The sequence below is a fragment of the Calidris pugnax genome, unplaced genomic scaffold (assembly GCF_001431845.1).
Source record: "Calidris pugnax isolate Ruff unplaced genomic scaffold, ASM143184v1 scaffold39, whole genome shotgun sequence".
Classification (NCBI taxonomy): Eukaryota; Metazoa; Chordata; class Aves; order Charadriiformes; family Scolopacidae; genus Calidris; species Calidris pugnax.
In genome coordinates, this window is record NW_015090828.1 from 835,906 (window position 1) to 850,833 (window position 14,928).

General features: G+C 38.4%; 1 protein-coding gene across 1 annotated transcript in view; it reads left to right on the forward strand.

Annotated features, from left to right (window-relative positions):
- The window catches only part of TSPAN14 (tetraspanin 14), a 36,788-nt gene that overhangs the window by 17,603 nt on the left and 4,257 nt on the right, over positions 1-14,928 (forward strand). Inside the window, exons 3-8 of the mRNA XM_014940568.1 lie at positions 3,357-3,407; positions 7,478-7,624; positions 8,426-8,596; positions 11,284-11,409; positions 12,949-12,993; positions 13,520-13,639. Coding sequence (XP_014796054.1) covers positions 3,357-3,407; positions 7,478-7,624; positions 8,426-8,596; positions 11,284-11,409; positions 12,949-12,993; positions 13,520-13,639 — 660 coding nt within the window. The remainder of the gene's footprint in view (positions 1-3,356; positions 3,408-7,477; positions 7,625-8,425; positions 8,597-11,283; positions 11,410-12,948; positions 12,994-13,519; positions 13,640-14,928) is intronic.

Here is a 14,928-nt window from a genome sequence, read left to right on the forward strand (position 1 = left end):
GTTTCCAGTACGGTTCGCATAGATTGGTATAGAACAAAATATTGAACTTGGAGGAAATTTATGAATAATTTAATAATGGCAAGCTCATGGTTTAATCAGCCCTTAAAAATCTGTAAATCTTCATTCTTTGGAAGGTGGTTTGTCTTTTTCCAAGATTCCATTGGGGACAACTTGGCAATGGAAGGTTCAGTTCTGCTGACTTTAAGATGGTTGTATAGGACTGGCTAGCAAAATCATTTCTCTATTCTTTGTACTTGGGTTTCCCTTTTAAGAAAGGGAATGGAGGTCATGGGAAGGCTCTGTCTTTCAAGGCATTTTAATGTGGGATTACTTTATTTTCATCTTGCTTTTTAAGCCTACTAATAAGATTTAACTTCTCAAAGTATGCTTGTTTTAATGAGTAGTGATGAGGCAGTATTGCAACCATTAAGATAGCCCTGCAGGGAGTGCTCAGAAGTTTAAGTGAAATTACCCTATTACAGCAAGACTGGACCTCCTTTTGAGTTTTAAAGCTTGCTTTTTTTTCTTTTTTTTTTTTTTTCCAAAGAGTTTCATTTGTCATAATGAAATTAAAAGACTGCTGTAGGATGGGGTGAAGAGCACCTTTCTGTTCTGAGTTGTTTTTCAATGGAGTGGGTCCTCTGAAAGCCCCAGTGGAGGAAGGAGGCAGGAGGTGGACGACTGGCCCCAGGGGGAGTGCAGGGTGCCCTGTCTAGGGGTGCAGCACTGCCCCATGCCTTCCAGCCTGCACTTGGGGAGGCCCAGGGAATAAAAGGAGGTGCCTCGACTGCCTCTTTGTCTCTGGTTGAAGGATTTTTTGGGGTAGTCCAAGAACTGCACCTCAGCCAGGGCATAGCAATTTCAGTGAAATGAAGGATTGCATGTGCTCTGCCAAAGCCTTTCAGGTTGCATGTGAGCTTGCTGTCTCTCAGATGAATTGAGAGGAGGGAGGGTAAAACAGCTTTTAGTTGCTGTCATCTTGATTTCCATTTTAATGCTCTGTAGCTTTGTCTGTGGCTCTCACGGGTTTTTGGAGAGACAAAAACCTCACTTTTCACGCATGCTATAGGGGATGTGGCATTTTTGCCCCTGAACATGATGATGAAGGGCGAAAATTCTCTTAAGCTGTGGAAAAGAATTCTGAGCTCATTTTTGAAAAGTAAGAGAAGACCCAGGCAAGCATAAGATTTTCTTGGCTCATTGTGGCTTTTGCAATGTATGCTGTTTTTTAGGAACATCTGAAACAGCAAGGCTGTGCCAGGAAGGGGAGAGAATCCACCACCAGGTGGTTTCCTGACCCTGAGAGGAAAAGTCTGGGAAGAGACAAGGGTAGGAAGGAAGGGCTGTAGGCTGCTGATTACTGCAGCATGGGTGGAGCTACAGTGTAAAATAGGATTGTCCAGGGGGTGTGAAAAGTGTTCTCTGTAAGAGTAACATTTTGTGCTTACAAAAGGAATGCGTTCCCATTGCTTGTAATCAGACCTTCAGGCAGGCTGACTCAAAATCAGTTTCTGTGCAAGGGTTGTCCTGCAAGAACTATGTTTAGCTGCAACCTAGATTTGAGTAACAAATTAGATGTGTTTTCTCATCTAGTAGGGTGATTCTAATAGCGGAGTGAAAGAAACTCAAAGTGTGGTTGGGAACAGATAATGCTGTAAGTGGTCTTTGCATGGTGTCTGCGGGTTGACGTCAGTAGCGTTATGTCTCCTGAGCAGAACTTACAGCTTGATGCAATATGGTAATAATGTGGATTTTTCAGTTCTAAAGCAGGAAACGACCAAATACTGGTTACTAGTTTTAGTTTCCTGTTCAAAGGGGTGGAATTGAGCTGCTTTGTGTATGTTTCCATCTAACCTTTCATGCAGTGTATGGCTGAAATGGCTCTCTGGCATAGAAGAGAGATGGGTAATCCAGTTGTTCTTGCTTACACATCATCCAGATTCTAGTGAAAGGCAAATTTCAAAATGCCTCTTTTTTTGAAAAAGCTGGCTGGCTCACTCTCCCTTTGGGAATACTTTTGGTTAGCATCACTATTTCTCAGCTGCCTGCTCTCCCATTCACGTGGCCCTTTAGTTCAGTGAGCTGATAAAGGTTAAACCTTTTCTCTCAATTCAGACTGCATCAGTTCCCTGGGCTGCCTTACAGCAGTCGCTTGAATGCCTCTGTGCAAGAGTGGTAGAGGGTATTTTCCTGGTGCTAATTCCCTTTAGAACTCTGTATTGGGTATGCTCAGTCAGCCTAGCTTTTGAGGTGGTTTTTCACCATGGTGTGTTTTACAATAGTTTTCAGTGAGGCACTTTGAAGTATCTTGCACATAGTTATTTAACGAATGAGATTTCCTTGTTTTAAATACTATCATTGTGCTTCCTTGCAAATAGGACATCTTGGTAATTGTGCCTGTAGATGCAGTGGCTCATCGCTTTGTTTCTTCAAATACATCATACTTTACTGTTTTTTGCTGAAGAAACCTAGTGTGTGTGGTTTGGCTGCTTCTAGTGAGAGTTATGAATCACTTGTGTCTTAGCTGAATTAAGTTTTAGATTTATCCACGTTGATTCTATAAGACTAAGTTTATTTTTCTGCTGATAAACTGGTTTACTTGTAGATAGTTTGCTCACAGGTGCTCATGGAAATAACTTTGCAAGAACAGTGTAGGTTTGTGAAACTGAACACTTTATAAAAACATGAGAGCAATGTTTGTGTTCAGAGGTGAATATGAAGCATACTAGTGAAAAATCTACTTAATCAAGAATCTGTTATAATTTAAGATAGTAATTATAATAAAAGGCAGCCAGTCTGAAGACAAGACCCTATTTAACACCCAATAGGACAGTGTTAGTGTTCCATTAACAATAGTTTGTCTATAGAGTGTGGAAGATGTGTGTCTTCCCTATTCTTCCCCCTTCTCCCCCATTTCTTAAGAAAAATTCCCCAAAGATCCAGCTGTGACTAATGTGTAATTTACCCTCATTACTGCAAATTATACCTGATGTCTTCACCTTCACCCTAATACCTAATCTAAACCTCCCCTGATGCAACTTGAGGCCATTTCCTCTTGTCTTATCTCCTGTTTCTTGGGAGAAGAGACTGACCCCTCCACCTGGCTGCAACCTCCTTTCAGGTAGCCGCAGAGTGTGATAAGGTCTCCCCACAGCTTCCTTTTCTCCAGAATGCTATGGAATAAAAGTGCTGTAAATCCTTTTTGCCATAGACTGACTCATGGGGAAGAATGTCCCATGACTATTGTCTGAGATCACAGACAATGTTTGTTTTACTTGAGCAACAGTGCTACTGGCTAAGTGTTTGAGAATTTGTCGATTAGTATATCTAATATGTTTTTTTTCTTTTTGTTTTAGCTAGCTGGGGTGGCCTTCCTTGCGGCTGGTCTGTGGGCATGGAGTGAAAAGGTAAGGGTAGAGATGTCTGATCTTACTTGGTTTGGTGGCTGCCTTCTCCTGTAAAACTACTTCCTCAGGAAGCAGCAACGGTTTAAATGTAGCATCTGAGCTCAGGACCATGTTCAAATGGTCTAAGCTGAGTTTAGTTGGAGTTTCATTCTTGTCCCTGATCAGGTGTTAAGCTGTGGCCGTTTATGTTTAGACCTTTTAGTAAACTTCTTGATAGCAGGTTGCTAGGGAGAATTTAATCTTTATGAACTCGTTCTCTTTTGAAAGCACGTTTTCTAAAATACTCTTATCTGCCCACTGTTTTTTATTAAAAACAAGAAGTGTTTGGGAGGAATGTAAAAGATATCGTTTTATATTCAAAAAAACGTAGACCCCATGCATTTTTGGGATCATCTTTCTGAAGGATTCCAGTCTCCATGCCATCTGTTTCCTTCCACTTTGCTCCCCGTGGAGTAGCTTAAGTGACTATGTCTCCACGTAGAGGAGCAAAATCGGGGAACAGGATCTAGCTGTTTTTTGGCAAAGGTTTCTTTCAGCTGAGTAACTTCCCCAATCAGAGGAAGTCCGTGCAGGTGTGGACCTACAGCGTTCACCTCTTGTAAGAGAAGAGATGGTATGGGTATGGAAATGAATGGTTCACCCTCTTGTTATGAATGCAAAAGTGTGGCTTCAGTATTACTGCAAGTAGTAGGAAAAAGTGACAATGACTAGCAGATTCACTGATCTGCATCTTAATTAAAAGTGGAGGACAGGTGCCCTCGCTGTTTTTACCGTCATAGTGTAACATTTCTGTAAGCGGAGCGCTTGTACACAGCAGCTGCCCACGTACAGAGGGGTTCTGGGATTCCTCCACTCCTTGGAAGTGAAAGAGTTTTATGATAATCTAAATGCTGTGGTGTTCTCCTCCTCCCCACTCCCTACGTGCGTGCACACATCCTCATAACTAGATTAGTGATATCATTGATATGTAGTAAGCCACCTCCACGCACATTTACCTCCTGTTCTGTTGTTACAAAAGGATTTTCTTTCCAGCCCTTTCGGGAGGGTGTTAAACTTGTCTTGAATTTGTATTCTGTCATGTTCAGACATTATCTTCTGTTCTGTAAAGAAGCACGTAAGATCTGTGTGGTTGGAAATAATTAGCTGATAACCACCATTTGCCAAATGGACTTTATGGTACACTGAATTTACTAAATGGCAAAACCAGACTCTTTGTGTCTTGATTTCTTAAATTTTGCCTGAACTATTTCTGCTCTCTGTCTTGTCTTGCAAATAAGTACTTCAAAGCTTTTCCTGTGGTTTTGAACTTCTGAATGGCTTGTGAAATCTGCACGTTATTTTTCATGACTGTTGTTCGGTGCTGTGTTCGAAGCCTTTAATACCAGTGCCATTCTTCAGCCATAGTGCCTGTATGGATCTGTCTATTTACAGATAAACATCTTGGTGAACAATAGATGGGAAGTAAGAGGAAAAACATTCCAGAAGCTGAGCTGCAGTGATAAACCCAAAGATAAACTGCAGGTGGTGGAAGAGTTTTGAACATCCTGTCTTTCAGTGCAGCATGACATTGGGTCCCTTTAACTTCTGGTTTTTTTCTTGTCTGTCTTTTTCCGCTAGGACTACACTTCAGATTGATTCTTCAGCAGTCTTTTTTTTTTTTTTTTTTTCTGGCTATAAATAGTCTGTGTCTTTTAGCTGATAATATATCAAAGTGAGAACACTGGTAAAAATGTTACCCATCTTTTAGTCAAATCCAGTTTCTGTAACTAGCATATCTAATTGGCCTATCCTTATTATCTTATCACTGGGTTTTGCTATTCTGAACAGTCATGTAAAAGTAGAATTGCATAAAATTTTAAAAGCCTATACAATAAAAACTGGATAGATGTTAATATCTGTCACCCAAGTTCTACTGTATGAACATGAAGAAACTGTTGTGCACCAGCAACATCTGAGCCCAGTTCCTGCCAACTCTTCTTCATAACACACTTTGATCAGAGGAAGTTTTCTTCCAAAAGATATTGCTTGGGCAAGTGAGATTGTCTTTTTTGAAAAAAAGACAAAGACAAAAAAGAAAGCTTGAGTTTGGGTGTGGGAAGGAGATAGCTGGAAATAGTTGTGAAAGTTTCAACATCCTGGTTGCACAGTGCTTGGTTTTGTAGTGTATTGGTTCTACAAAGACACTGAGTTAGCCTAGCTAATCTTGGCATGTCATCCGTGACTGTGAGGACTAAGCCAGGGTTTGATGAGGTGGAATTACCATAATTAACCCAGTAGACCAAGTTTGACAGCTGGCTGTGAGATCTTACAGTTTGTAAGAATGGAAATGTATCACTGGTGGTACTAACTAGAAAAGTCATTGCTTCCCAAGACCACTTTTTAATAGGCTGTTTCAGCTGTTAGTCACCAATTATTGCAAGGCAATTCTGATTTCTACAGTTCATTTATATTTTTTTTTTCTTCTTTTCATCCCTTCAACCAGTTTTGGTAAAAACAACTCTGTCTTGCTGTTGCCAAATTAACAGCTCTAACGAGATTTGGTGTGTATCACTATAATACTGTTAATCAGTGTCTTTTCAACAGCTGATGAAGTTTCTCCATGTGCATGCTTTCTTCTAATGCTGTATTTTGAAGACGTTTTTGTTAAGTAAGCACTTAAATACAAAGTGATATGGATTTTTCCGGGGTATTCTCTTAGGATGTATATTCTTTGCACTTAACTCCAGTACAAATACCTGAGTAGCAAGATGAACATTTACATTCCCTTGACAGAATTAGACTGCTTACATGAATTGCTTTATAAGTCTCTATGGTATCTTTCTCTTATGCTAAACTTAGTTGGCATGAGAATATACTTTATAAAGGAAAAAAAAAAAACGAAAGACAGTAAACGTGTAATTATGTGATATTGCACTGGGTTGCTTTTTGTTATTTCCCTGTTTTAAAGGGAAAGTATTTCCTTATTAAAATGTCTGTGTATTGGTGCTGAGTGTATGATGAACACTCAGACTATTGCAAGGCTGTGTGGGTGTCCCTACAAATTGTTCTCATTAATTTTAAGAGTTTCAGCAGTTTTTCCCCTCTGTCTTCTGCATATTGCATCTTATTCTTGCACGTTACATGAGAACCTTGTATTATGTGTATTTGATGGAATTTTAATGGCAGCTGCTATATAAACTTAGTTTCTTTAAAACCTAATCTAGAAATGATAAAGGGCATCACTGTGCTATCATAACATTTACATAGACTTAGAAACTCTGTCCTAAGATCTGGGCAGACAGGCTTAATAGGTATGATTATTATCAAGATAAGTGGTGTCTCTGGATAGTTAAAAAAATACTGCTGCTAAATTAGGTAAATTGCAAGTATCTTTTAGGGAATAGATAACTTCTTTTAGTGTAATAACTTTGTGGTGAAAGGGAAATATTTAGAGTATACTTCTGTATTTTTGCAAGATTTTTGGAAGAGCATTCCTAAGTCTATTCAGGACTAGAAGGGGTATAACTAAAATGTTGAGGAAAAATCTGTTTCCATTGAAAAGGAAAACAAGATTTTGTTCCCCTCCCTTAAAATGTCACCTGTAACCTACTTTGTAGTTAGAATGTCTCTCCCTTTCTGCCATCTAAACATTAGGATTGGAAAAAAATATATATATTTTTTTAACGACTTTAAAATTGGGGTGCCCTTCTTACTAGTGCATTTCAAATTAATAAAAAGCATTAATTCTTTTGCCTTGAAACTAAATAAAGATTCAGTGTTAGTGTTAAGCTTTTGGCACCATCTTGTGGAAGCTTGTTTTGCAAATAAACCTAGGAGACTGCACTGGATTTACTTCTTAGAAAAATTAATAGCTGTAACTTTGCATTAATACTTCCTCAGCTAGGATGAAGAGAATAGGGACTGTCAATAATAATTTTACAGGACTTTTCCATGTAGCTTGCTGTTGGTGAGCTCCAGGGTTTGCAACCAGTTCATTTGGAATCATGTGGAAATCATGGACATCCAGGAGCAAAGTTAAATTAAAAATATGCTTATAGTGGTCACCTGTTTTCCTGTTTTTTCTTTTTCAGGGTGTATTGTCTGATCTGACAAAGGTCACTGGTCTTCATGGTCTGGACCCAGTGGTGCTTGTCTTAGTGGTGGGAATAGTGATGTTTACTTTGGGATTTGCTGGTTGTGTAGGAGCACTGAGAGAAAACATCTGCCTGCTGAAGTTTGTAAGTAATGTAATGATACAAGTGGGTGATTGTGTGTGTGAAAGCTGGGAGTGATGGGTAAATTATAGAATTTGTTTTGTTACAATGTATATGGTAAACTTATGACAAGGCACTGGGTAATGACATTAAAAGCAGTGTAGTTTCTATGTATATTTTCCTCTTTCTGGATAAATGTTTCTTTCCTCCTTCATCCATTCTGCTCTACAGTGATGTTGTTATAGTATATATACCGGAATCTAATGCTGTGTATGTTCTGGAATGTATTTAGTCAGGAATTACTACAGGAGATGATATAGTGACTTAAGAGAACAAAATCCCTTAAAAACTAAAACATTTCTTCTAAATGTCTGATGGGCAAAACTTGGACTTTGGTAACTGATGTGAAATCTCTAAAATGGTTGTTTTTGTACTGTGGCTGCTTTTTTGCTTTAGATCTGAAAACAGTTAAGCTGGACAAAACATTATAAAACTGGAAACAATCCAAGAAGTAGCATCATGACTGCTTTAGTCTAGTTCTGCAGGTTCTTGTTTATAGGTATTTTCACTGCTGTGCATAATCACTGTAGTATGGTGCTTATTTTACTGTTGATTTCAGGTGACCAAATCAAAAAGATAACCCAACCTCTTGGGTGTTTTTTTTACATTATTATTTATACATTCTTATTTAACAGGCTGTGCTCTCATGCTATCTGTACTGATTGAGGATTTTAACCTATTTCTCTGTGTCTGTTTCTGGTGGACTTGGAGTAGGGGTGCATTCAAAATGAATGGATATATTCTAATTCGTGACTTTTTTTACAGTTCTGTGGAGCAATTATGTTTATATTCCTGCTGGAGCTGGCAGCGGCAGTTCTGGCTTTCCTGTTCCAGGACTGGGTGAGGGACAGGGTCAAGGAATTCTTTGAGAATAACATTAAGTCCTACCGAGATGATATTGACCTCCAGAACCTCATTGATTCGCTACAGAAAATCGTAAGTTCATATCCTGTCACTTCTTGTATCTGTTCTAGGAGAATAGTAGATTTGGAAGTTTTCCTTTTTGTTACAGATTTATCATGCTCTGTAGCCAATAGTGCCATGTTACAGATGGGCTGTTTTGATCTTTCTGCATTGAAAGCATCAGAGAGGCAAGATATTCTGAGATGCAGTGCTGTTTTAACCGCAAACGCAGAAGCTCTGCCAAGCATCCATCTGTCTTCTGACCTTCTTGACTTGTTCCCCTGTCCTGGTCAGTCTTGGTCCAGTTTAAGTGAGAAGTGAGCAACAAAAAAAGTCTCTATCCTGAAAAAATTGTGCAACGGCACCAGTAGTCTGCACTCTTATTTTAGGAGGCACTGTACAGGGATGCAGCACAGGGCCTCTTACCTTGAGAGGTAAGAGGGAAAGACTAGCCTCTAGTCAGGTAGTTATCAAGGAAGGTTGAAATTTTATGCTCCTGTGGTCCTAAAATCTTCAGTCACCAGAAGACAGTGATGTACACAAGGAGAGGACAAAGCTTGTGCTAGTAAGGGCCTGGTGGCTTTCAATCAGCTGCTTTTGTGATCACGCCCAGGAAACAACCAGTGAGAATGATTCTTCTTCCACCAGGACAGTGGTTCAAAAATATATGTGGAGAGAAACAGAGTACATAGGTTCATAAGTCATGAAGAGGTAAAATGGTTGTCTCCTTTATATCTGTGTGTGTGTATATATATATATATACGTGTATATATATATATAAAAATGTATTTCCCTTAGGAAATAAGGTTGGTTTTCTCTGTCTTCCATCTTTTAGAAGATCGTATTTAGAAATCTGCACTCACAGCTCAGTTTGACAGCAAAGCACATCTTAGAGTGGATACCACTTTGGTCAGCTGCGTATTACCAGTAGCTTACCTATCCTGTTCATTCACTCTTATGTCTGCTGTTATGGAAGCATCCTCTAAGTTGTCTGGGTGGATTTCAGTGCTGTTTTGCTTTAGCTTTTGGTGCTAAAGGCACCTTTTTGTAAGGTAGAGCTCCTGGCCATGATCAACACGAGTAATTGTCTCAGTGTTGTCCACTCTATTGTTGCTTTTTCTGTTTATCTAGTTTCAGTGCAGTCAGCCAGGCTAATACGCTAAGCTGATTTACAGTTGAACTCCAGTTAAATACTTTCCAATGAAAATAAAAGGCTGAGCTTACTAAAAGGAGTTCACTGGCCAGATTAACAAGCTAAGGAACCTGAAAAAGGAAAGACCAGAAAAATCTCTGAATCAGCCTGCCTGTCGCTGATCCATACCTGAAAGTCCTGAGGAAGGAGGGGAACTATACAATGCTAATTAGCAAGGGTTGAGCAGCAAGGTGCAGCAGTGTGTTCAAATGCCTCACTGATGCCCATCTTCTAAGGAGCCACACTCCTTATTAGGCTGACTTGTTCTGTCCTCAGTGTGTGCCTTGGGACCCAGAGAGCTTTTTGTAGGTAACTCCTTGCTCTGGCTAATCCTATAACCTTTAGGCCTGTAAGTGACCTCTTGGTCTGTACCTTACTGAGGTAGATTAGCGTGGTTAGTGGTTGTGTGGCTTTTTACAAAGGTCTAAATGTGAGGGAGGAGGGCCTAGAAAGACAAAAAAGAACCTGTTTTAATTTCTTCACAGGAAATGTCTAAGTGACTTAAATTATTATTTTTTTTCTTTGTTTCTAGTCTGACCGTTCTGTTCAGCTCTTTAGTCATGTTTCCTGTGAAAACTGTATAAACAATTCTGCTCTCTGTTCGTATCCATGTCTGTCACAACTTAACTTCTGAATCCAGTTACTGACTTAAAGTTTTAGTGGTCTCACAGACCGTTAGGTTAATACGGGAAGTGGGTGGAGGAGAGATGATAGAGATATCCTAAGAGGATGGAACTTCATGAAGTACTAGTAAAATTTGTGTGATAGTGTGACATTTCAGTACTCAAATTATAGGGGAAGATTTGCTGCCTTAAATATCCAGGCCAGTAAACTGCAAAGCATAACTTAATAAGAAACTAGCTTTCATTAGTTCCAGGAATTTGAATGTTCCTTGAAATGTTGGGATTTCCCTAACCTACAATTGTGGTAATTACGCTACATTGTTTGGGTCAAGAGACTTAAATGAAATACTTCTAGAGTTGACTCACCTTTGATATAGTGAGACTTCACCAGTTAATTCATTTGGATATGAAAACCTTCTCATTTGAAAGAAAAGAAGTATATTCACAAATGTTTGGATTCACTTTTTACAGTGAAGAAGAAAACCTATTGATTCATGAAGATTTAAGGATGGAGTCACAAATTTGAAGAAACCTTCTTATAGTTTTTATGATTTTTGTTGACTTGGAAATAATGGGGTACAAAACACTTGCATGAACTGTTTTGTCGAACAGTTTATGGATGTACATTGAATACATCTATCAATTACACCTAAAGTGGTCATTTTAATGATTTTGCTTGTCCTGCGGTCCTGCTGACAGGTATTTCCAGGAGCAGTGTGCCAAATGTATTGCTTTGATTTCATAGATCCACAGTATTGACTACTCTTTGTTTGTTTGTTTGTTTGTTTACTGTGATTGTGCTGTTGATTCTGCACAGCCTTAGAGAAAGGAAAGATGATGAACAAATGTTTTATTCAATTGTCTCTAAAATACCCCCAAGTGCTAAGTGTTTGTTTCTGTTGCAGAACCATTGCTGTGGTGCCCAAGGTCCAGATGACTGGGATTTTAACATATACTTTAACTGCAGCAGTGAAAGCAAAAGTCGTGAGAAGTGTGGCGTTCCTTTTTCCTGTTGTATACCTGATCCTGCAGTAAGTTGTTTCCTGGCTTTGTACTACTCTGATATTGTTGGAGAGTTATGAAAGGAAGTTACTTCCTGAATATGGTGTGATGACTAGGGCTTTAAAAGGTCTTCTGAATGATCAAAATTACTGTTGCGTAGACAAACTCTTTTCATGTTTCTGCTCAATCCTTTTTTGAGGCAACCTGTTATACAGCTGAAAATTTAGAATTTATTGTCTATTATCATTAGAATCTATTATCTATTGCCCATTAGAATTCATGTTGCACCACCCCTCTGCCAGACAGTAGGAGTAACCCCATTTGCAGATTGTTTATCAGCAACTAAAATGCTTGTGCACAAACTCCTTTTAAAGTATTTGAGTCAATTCTCTGGGTTTGGCAAGATTTAGGTGTTATTGGTTAGAGCTGTTTATTAAACTTTAGAAATCTGACCCTTTCAGTGGAAGCCAAAATGTGGAGGTAGGAACTAACATATAATGCTATATAGTATTGGTGGGAATAGTTACAGCTCAAAGTCAGTCCAGCAATCCTCGTGTGGAGCAGTAGCCATTGGTAGGTTATACTAAGGCTTTGGATTTTTTTTTGCAATCATCCAAGGAAACACTTTGAACACATATTCCGTGTTCATATTCCCAGTAATTATTTTCTGCTTTAATTTGGAGGAGTACTGTTCCACTGATGTGTTTTTCTGTTGCTTGTGCTGTATTTAAGGAGACATAAGTATGTTTAAATCTTTTTAATATGAGATTCTACTCCTAATATTTCAATATAATTCACTATGCATTGTGTAAATTATGCTAAAAATGTGTAATACGTATGTTTGTGTAAGTCTCATACAGAGGAAAAAAAAAATGTCTTAAAGGAAATGTCTTTATGTCTTTGGAGATAAATACTGTCACTGGCTTGTGTGGGATTGTGATCTGGAAGGTGTTTATGGTTTTCCTACTTGAATCTGCAACTGGAGTGTGTTCTCTTCAAGACTTAGATATATCTTGGAGCTGGGTTGTGTATGAAACTTTGAACCATCAACTGAGGGGGCTCGAGCTTGCAGCTGTTCCTTGTTTTAACTGATTGGGATAGCAAGTTGTATACCACTTGAAATGATGGAGTTGTAAGGCATATTTCTCTACTGGTGGTGTAAATAAGTCAGCCTGATACCTTTATTTATGCCTCAATGTTGAGACCTTCTGTGAAATAACTAACATGAAACTAAACTTGGAAATGCAGATGTCTTACCTCTACGCTGGCAAGACAGTTGCTACACTTCATGCTAGAAGCCATAAAAGAAATTGGTATTTGAAAGCCAAGTGATAGAAGAAGCTGGGATTTCTGGTGGAGGATGTTTTCCTGCTAGTATACACCTCTGCTTTGTCATTACTTTTCTTGTGTTCTGCTAGTGCTTTTCTCGTTTTTACTAAAAATACTTCTTAAAATGTCTGGTTCTGACAGTCCTGCTCTGTCTGTCAATCTAAAAGACAGAAAAACTTCCTGTCATCAGAAATGAGTAGAATTCAATTGATTTATTTTAAATCTCTTTTGCTTTGCAGCAAAAAGTTGTGAATACACAGTGTGGCTATGATGTCAGAAAGAAGGTAAGGTGCTGGGACCCTTCTGTCTCTCTTGTTCTGTGCCTGCATAGGCAAAACAATAAAAATAGTGGAATTGCTGATAGATATGTCAGCTTAAAGTTCTGGGAACTAATAGACTGTGCTACATCATACCACAAGTAGAGGCTTTCCTTTGTTTAAAGTAAAGTTGTACTGTGGGAGGGTGGAGAAAACAAGTGATGGAACAGGTAAAAGGAAAGGTGTGTTTCAAAAAGGGGTAGGACTTGCGTTTCAAATGTGCATTTCAGTTATTAGTTCTAATAGTCTAACTCTGAATGCTATTATCTGCTAATTCTAAAGTATTCTAATAGCAGGATTTGCGGGAAGATACTAACATCAATGTCTGACAGTCCCTGATTTAATCTGGGTGTATATGTATTTCTGGAGTCTGGTTAAAAACATTACTGCAGAGGTGACAAATCATTAGTTTAGCTGTGTCATGTGATTGACTGATCTTACAATAAACTTGGGCAAAAAAAGTAATATTCTTATCTTTCTTCTCTACATTCAGAGCAAGAGTGAATGGGATAATCAGATTTTTGTCAAAGGATGCATCCTTGCTCTTGAAGCTTGGTTACCCCGAAATATCTACATTGTGGCAGGTGTCTTCATAGCCATTTCACTGCTCCAGGTTAGTCGGTTTCGTTATACTACTTTGAAAAAAAGTTTCAAGTTTGCAGATTCAGACCTGTTGAAGACAAAAGTCATTGTGGGGATAGAGGAACAGTAAATATTTTGACACTGGATTTTTTTAGTTATAAGAATAGTATAAAAAAAAATCAGGATGGGGGACAGAGTGAAAATATCCGCTATCAACTAATTTAATTCTGTTGAAATCATGTTCCTCAAAGCAATGAAGGTCATTATAAAAATACAATACAATTGTAATAGATACAGTATATAATGATTGTGATGTATATTGTTATATGTTAATATAACAATATGCTAATACATGATCATTTGGTATAATAATGTGATACAATAATGTATTTCCTACGTTTCAATATGCCTTGAGGGAGTGGAGATCTGGTCATCTTCTCAGTAGGTTTAAACTACAGCCTTCTCTCACAAATGTGAAATCACTAAGGTACAATTCTGTCCTTAGTGCTAAGATTGCCATTCAGCTTGGCTGTAGGTGACATAGCATACTGCTCAAAAACAGTTGAAAATGGAAGAGGAGGGAGATTGGTGAACAGGTCGCAAATGTGGTATTAGCAGACCCAGGTGAAGGAGTTCCAGTGACTTGTCCAGTACCGTGTTGGTGCTTGGTACATCAAAGAAAAAGAATGGAAATTCTCAGTAAAACACATCAGATTACTTCTTTCATAATGGATCCTGCTTTTGTTGTGGCAGTTGTTTACACTTCCAAAATTTCTTTGCTATGATACTGCTTCACTTCAGTGGGAAATAGCAAACTTGTAAATACTACTACAGAATGTATTTTCCATTTAACTGACAACAGTTGAGCACAGAGTGCTGGCAAAATACCTTTTCCCAGCCATGGCAATACTGCCCTCTGTTGCTTGGGTTTTGATATTTTATTACCATCTAATGATAGTGCTTCCATGGCTTTGAGGTGCTGTCCTGAGAACAACACCTTCAGTTAGGAAGATATTAAAAAAAAAAAAAAAAAAATTGCCGTTTGGTGATTGACAATAATTTGATGATGTTCTTATTCATGTTCTGAGTCTCTGTGAAACCACTCTCACAGTCATTTGTGTTCTCAAATTAAGTCTGTTTTGTGCACTCAACTATTTCATGGTGGGACTGAGAGTTAGATATAACCTGTCTAAAAAGCGAGAACTTGAGTGAATGTTAAGATTTAAAATTTAAATATTTCAGAATAATCTGGGACTTTTCTCACTACTGTGTGTGAGAAGATTTTCATTTTAGTGTAGGTAACTTTACATTCTGTATGTG